This window comes from Hetaerina americana, unplaced genomic scaffold (assembly GCF_022747635.1).
Source record: "Hetaerina americana unplaced genomic scaffold, ioHetAmer1.1.p SCAF_3, whole genome shotgun sequence".
Classification (NCBI taxonomy): domain Eukaryota; kingdom Metazoa; phylum Arthropoda; class Insecta; order Odonata; family Calopterygidae; genus Hetaerina; species Hetaerina americana.
The window spans coordinates 10,586,859-10,593,846 of record NW_027286874.1 but is presented as its reverse complement, the minus strand read 5'-3'; the positions used below and the strand labels follow the sequence as shown (position 1 = coordinate 10,593,846).

The following is a 6,988-nucleotide window of genomic DNA, read 5'->3' as shown; positions in this document are numbered from 1 at the left end:
TGCTAGGCAAAGAGGAGGGAGTTGATGACAGGGATGATGAGTAAGGATGTTAAGAAAAGACTCGTAAAAACTTTGATATGGAGTGTAATTATGTACGGTGCAGAAACACGGTCACTAAAGCAGGATGATAGCAGTAGATTGGAGGCTTTTGAAATGTGGGTGTGGAGAAGGATGGAGAAGATGAAGTGAATAGAAAGGAAAACAAATGAGGAAGCACTAGATATGGTGGGCAAGGAGATGGGTTTGTTGGGAGAGGAAGACTGTAATAGATGGGAGAATGTTAGGCAAATGAGGAAAGGGCAGAAACAGGATTGGGATGTTGGACGGGAGGAGGGAAATAGTCAGAGATGAAGAGGGACTTGATGTAGAGTAGGTTGCTGGATTGTGTTTTGTTAGGAGTCACAAAGTATTTATTTGGTAATTATGTCCATCCAAAACCTACCTTAACCGGTAGATTACTTAAAAAATGTGATAATTAGGCCAAAGCTACAAAAACACCTCATCTAGAAATTGAACTAATCTCAAAAAATAAACTAACCACGAAAAGAATATTAAATATTGCTAACTGCCAAACGAAAATAATCTGCAAATATGGTGCTAAGAATACACGAAAGGTAAAACTATCTAATAACCTAAATAAACCTAATGGAGGAAAAACAATAAACAAAGCTAGCCAACTAAAATGTAAAACTAAAGGCAAAGATTGAAATATCAGTGAGGTCGGCAACGGGTGCACGTGGTCACAGTGAGGTCTCAAGAATGAATGAAACTTTCACCCACACCCCCCTCCTTCTTGGAAAGGGTATCCCAAAACTTTTTCCTGCTTTCAACCAAGCTATACAAACAAAACAATTACACCCCACTTGCTTGGTTAACACCACACTGGCAACTCCAAATGGTGTTTCTAAAATTCACCCAAACTATACATGTTCTTGTGATTTCACCACTGATTTTTATTTTACACCACTGCTACTTATATACTACTACTACGAATGAAAATGGAAACCATATGGAATTTTAAATACACATGATATGACAGTATGTTACAAAAAGCCACACATCAATATCTAATAATATCTTTCATTGAAGTCATGAGAAGAGAATTGATGACAGGTGCACTTATCAAGGAGCTAAAGAAAAGATTAGTAAGATTTTATTTAATGTTGGTCATAGCACTTCATGGATTTCAAAACTGGCCTTTTGAGGAAGGAGGATGAGTGTGAGGTCAAATTTATAATATTTTCTGTTTTTGTAAACTTTGTACTTGATATGTCCTATATAATTACCAGTATTATTACAGTATACTTTGTCTTACATAAATATTATTACTTTCTTCCACTACGCTTCTTTTGCTATATTTTGACCCATAGTTTAATAACTGAGATAGGAAAATCAATTCTCTTTACTTCTACCTAACTCCACATTTAAACTTCCATTTCCTTCTCTTATCTATCTTTCTAATCAGCTTATCCATAATCCATGCAATCCTCTTTGCCCTTTTCCAATTTACGTTTACTATAGTTTTGTTTGCTGCTTTCATTATTATCCCTTCCACTGTATATTACTATATATGACTAAAATTCCAGTAATACTTGCTATCGTTCCATCTAGTTTTATATTCCCTAATTTTCCTGTCCTCAGCATTGTCCTTACACATCAAGTTCCTATTCTAACTATTCGGTCCTCTTCTGTGCGGCTACTGTCACTTTTACTTCTAAGGATTTTGTAAGATGATGAATGGGAAAGCCTCGTCTCCCCACTGCCCGGTATGACACATGCCCAATTTGGCTGAGTCCTTTAGTTGGCTGGTCTCCTTTTTGTTAGTGCCCACCTTGCTATTGTAGGGATTAAGTACTTGAGGTACTGTTGCTTTCCTCATGTGCATGTATGCACAGCATGAAATTTAATGCTGACACATCAGCTAACACCAGAGTTTTGGTGGCCGCTAAGGGCAGGGGTCAGCATCATATAACAAATATGCTTTGAGATAGAAGGTAAGGAATTGTAACTAGACATTGGATTAATGGGAGAAAATAACAATAGCCCATTAAAACTTCGATTTTTTATTGACAGAATTGTTGTTGTCGACTGCAGCACATGTTAAACACAACCTTTACTTTGAATTTCAATTGCACAGGTACAATACCAATAGAAAAAAAGACACCCAATTATTATATTAAAAAAATGAGCTTAGTTGTATTACTCCAATGTTTTGAAGGGTAAAGCCACATAATAGCCACAAAACGTGAAAACGAAAATAGGATAACATCATATTAATATTCAATTGGTTTTTAAACTATCAAAGGAATACAACTGTATATCTACTTAGAGATGTGTCTAAACAAAACTCTGTAACAAATGTGTGTAAAAAACTCATTTTGCACATAACAATGCAGTGTACTTAATCTGAGTATGACATGTTAATTAAAGCTTCTATCACGAGTCGCAAAAGTGGTCATTCAAAAACCACGGTTTGACACAACAACCAACAATAACTACTCATCCATTCAAACATCATTGTCTTCAAAAAATAAATTAATAGCTAGAAATATTTCAAGGAGAGATTCAATGAAAAGTGAACTACATTACTTGTGCTCAGAAATTTCATGGTTGATGTGTGAGAAACACACATTGCCTGGGGTGAAGCTTCCAGTGACCAGGCAGGAGTAGAAAAGGACAAGGGTTCTCTGGGAGAGTTTGAATCATATCATGGCCAGCCCCCAATAATCCATTATTATGGTTCAAATAAACACTCATGGTAGTTAGATCAGGCAGGAAGAATATTAGGCAAGCTCCAGATGGCTAAAGAAGGCATTATTTGGGGCACGGTAAGCAATTTTTGAAAAATATGAATTTAGTTTTAATGATAGAATCAGGAATTACACTATTCACTCACTCTGGGAAAGATGTATGTTGCCAAATGGCAAAATGATTGGTCTTTCTAAAAGAAAACCTAGCCAGTATGTTTGAAACTCCAGGACAAATGTTAGGAAAATATTTTTAGGATAAATAAAAAAAAGTGGTCACATTGCAAAAGAAATATGTACAGATAAACCAATGGCTTGCTTGCCCTGAGTTTTGAAGGGAACCTATGCATGACCTTCTTGCCTCTTAACAACAGAAAATGCACATTTGAATTTTAAGCTTTAAACAAAGCAATAAATCCAAGAAAAAATACCTAGCTTTAACACAAGACTGAGCTATGAAAAGATCTTCTAAGATAGTTAGATAAAGCTCACAATCATTAGAAAGGGTTAGTGAAATAACTTATACAAAGATAAAAATAAACAATGATGCTTGCTCAAATGAATGCTTCATTTTTGTGACAAGATATCAGAAATATTTACACTATGAAGTTATAAACTTCGAATTTTACATTTGAGGAGTCCAGGGTATATGCATCTTATTTAGAACTCCAAAACATGGGTCAGATCTTTTTACAAAATAATGGCTTTGGTAACAACATCTAGGGAGCAAAATGGGGGAACAAAGCCATTGGTGTACAACAGTGTGCTTTCTAGTTCCTTGCATTGCAATTTCTCCCCTCTCCCCACGATTATGGCCACTTCTTCACAGGTGATTGGTGGCTCATTTTAATGGTCACTGAGTTGGCAAGCATACTAGCAGTCTCCTCCATCTGGAGCCAGGGATAATGGGTGGGTGATCGAGATGACAGTCAAAGACTGAACAGCAGGAGAACCAAGGCCTATTTAGGTCTTTCGGTGGGTAATTGAGATGATCATTTGAAGAAGGGTGAGAAAGAGTTCATAGTAGCACTACTTCCAGCCTTGCTCTGCCTGAACAAATGCACTCCAAGATTCATAGAGATCTCGTGAAAATGCAACCATCAAGATAATCAAATCTAACAAACAATGGCAACCACTAGTTCCTCCCAATTGACACTTTTGGCAGCTTGCCACTCACAGGCATATGTCAAATGCTCATTTTTTTTAAGTAAGGTAAGAAAAGTCACAATCATTGAGACCAATGAAATGAGTAAACATCGAATGCCATGGTTGGAATATATTGGCAAGAAGAGGGTCAGGAGATTTGTTTCATCTATTTGCACTAATCACATGGCACAACTTTAGGAGAGGGGTGGAGGGATTTCCGATTAAACCTGTGGGGGAGATAGGGTGATGGAGTAATCAAAAATTAGGATTTGGTAAGGGAGCAACTGGGAAAAGGTCAATAAGCCCACATGCTTGAAATTCAACCAGAACAAAGGAAAAGTGTGCCAAAAAGATTTGTAGGGGTACATTTAAAATTACACCCCTGTGATGCCCTAGGTAGCTCTATCACCATACATTAGCCAAAAAAGATAACCATTTATTTGTTTCTCATGGCAACTATTATTGATATTCCATTTTCTTGAAATACCAAGTCTCTTAGGTCTAAACATGCTGGAGAAGCTAGGCACATGGCATAAGTTTTAAAAATTATTCAGACTCTCTTTTTTCTTTTTCCTAACCACTTCAAAATACAAAGGCAGGGAGTTTGGCTCACATATTTGGCATACTTGATGTCACCGAATGACAGTACAATGGGAGAGGGGGGGAACCACGAGGAATGAGAGGGGGAAATGGTGGCTGAAATCTTGGGTCACAGGCTGTCATCCCTCCACCTCCAAGCTACATCCCATTGCATTCAAAGAGGTGTTCGACGGAGAGGGACCAGCCCAGACAAGGTCTGTGAACCTCAAATACTCCACTTTCATCTCTCCCTCCATTCCACCCTTCACACAAATTTTTAGCACGCGGTTACACACAAGCATGTGTACACACACACAATCACACAAAAGGATAATTTGATACACATTAGTCTATACATATACAATCAATACATAGCTAAGATTTTTTTCCACACGTGAGAGAGAGAGAGAGAGAGATAGAGAGAGAGAGAGGGACAATGCGATATGACATAGGCAAAAAACAAGGAGAGACACGGCAAAGCTCTTGCAGCTGCATAATGTCCCCTTCCCCTGTCCGACCCCAATCCCTCCCTCTCCAATACCATGCCCCTTCCTCCTCCCATCCAGACAACACCCAAATCGTTCCACCTAATTTTTCCTTCTCCACTTTACCATCCTCAAGCGTATGATCGTCGGTGGACAATTCTTCAGTTGAAAGGGCTCAACGGAGGAGGGGCAGAGTATAGATTTGAGAGGAATCCATTCCTCTCCTTTGCACAGAGAGAGCACGGGTTAAGCTCTACACTCACGGTTGGGTGGGAAGGACATATTATTTTTTTTAAATAAAGAAAACAAAAATGTACATGAATAATACCCACACAAGAGAGGGAAAAGAATCTCAACACCGGTCACCTAAAAACCCTGCTTGTACCATGTATATATGTATAATAATCATAGTGTTCTCTAATAATCCATCACAATATTCATTCCTCTAAAACATTTCCGATAATTAATTCTACACACTAATTCCAGTAACGTCCAGCGTTCTGTCATCGGTTCAAATAATCATCTTTTGCGTCCGCTCATCATGCGCTCCAATGCCTCCGTGCCCAGTGGCACCAGGTAGGGGAAGTGAGCACTCAACGCTTTAGGGAGGGGCGCTTTCCATTGACTGTCCAGGGTGAGCCAGCCACCCCCTTGATGCCCCAACCCCACGCTTCATGCCGGCCGGCTCTGCTTTGGATCCTCTCTCCTCACCTTGGGGATGTCATCAATGATGACTCATCCCCTGATGGTCTCTCGGTGGGCATGGTCCATAACTTTGGCTCTTCCAGCTCCAAAATACCTCAAACCCTTTGCACACCTTTAAATATCTTTTTTTTTGTTTATTTTTTAAATATATTTTTATACCATCGCTCGCTTGATTGGGTGCATTAGGCATCTGTGGGGTCATGGCACAAAGCCCTTTATTCTTTCTGAGGATCACCATAGGACCTGCTCCTCGACCTCATTGCAGCGATTCCAGGTGTGACTCTTGGGATTTGCTCCGCAATCCCATTTCACTTGCTTCTCCACCACTGCTGCACTTTTTCTTGCAGCTTCCTGCAGATTCCAGACAGCAACCTCCGTCAGATCCCCGCACCCTCTTGCTCTTCCCCTCCTCCATTATCCTCCTCCTCATGGCCTATCTCCCCTTCCTCTGGTGTCACCTGAAAGCGTATCCTTTCCACACCACTCTCCTCTCCACCCTCTTCTTCAACGGGCTCCACCCCTTCCTGCCCTGATTGCGGTGGACTGGGAGGAATCATGCTCTGGTACCAGTCTCGGTTCTCTTCAAGCGTGTCAAGTATGTCTTGGGCATCTGGATGAACCAGATCAGCCCAGGTTTCCCAAAGTGGATGGACGATATAATCAATGAAGCCAACCTTGAGGAAGTAATTTTGCCAGAATTAGTCAAATTGTAATTGTAACACTGGAAAGTAGCAAGGAACTCTTTAAAAAATTAGTTCAGAAGCTATGAAAATTATAAGTTATACTTTTTTATGAATGCATCTGGAGTAAATGGATTCTGTGAGAATTAAATTTAATTGCAAACTTAAATCATGCACGTAATTTCAAACTAAATCAATACAAATCCTTTCTTAAAACGAAAAAATCATGATGTGAGCATGAATTTTAGTTATTCAGGTAACTCAGAATCTTGAATTTCGCTGGAATAGAGAATGCCATAGTGACAGAAATGTACTTGAACTCGTAATCTGTGTGACAAGAAAATATTCGTTTTACTATGAGAATAACATTTTGAAATTATAATTCAACATTTAAAAAAATGAAATTACATATTAAGTGATTTTAATTATTTAATTTATAATATTTTTTTGTTTCCCATTGGTTGAATTATAAGGGTGGAGGAAGGGTCAAACTTCAATTAATCTCAGCTGATCACTGTGATTAAAATCAACTGAGTTTGTTCAATGATACTGGCTGTTTTGTTCTTATGATGCGAAGTATGCTTCTTTTTGTTTTACAGGCTAAAGAATCCATCTATTGCACAAAAATGTACCCTCATCTTTCATA

At 38.8% G+C, this 6,988-nt stretch overlaps 1 protein-coding gene across 4 annotated transcripts in view; it reads right to left on the bottom strand.

The window, feature by feature from the left end:
- Positions 1–2,047: 2,047 nt before the first annotated feature.
- The window catches only part of LOC139690897 (3',5'-cyclic-AMP phosphodiesterase-like), an 843,102-nt gene continuing 838,161 nt past the window's right edge, over positions 2,048–6,988 (bottom strand). For all 4 annotated transcript variants that reach the window (XM_071588514.1, XM_071588515.1, XM_071588516.1 and 1 more), the window contains one exon: positions 2,048–6,336. In XM_071588514.1, the coding sequence (XP_071444615.1) occupies positions 6,040–6,336 (297 nt within the window). In that variant the 3' untranslated portion in view covers positions 2,048–6,039. The remainder of the gene's footprint in view (positions 6,337–6,988) is intronic.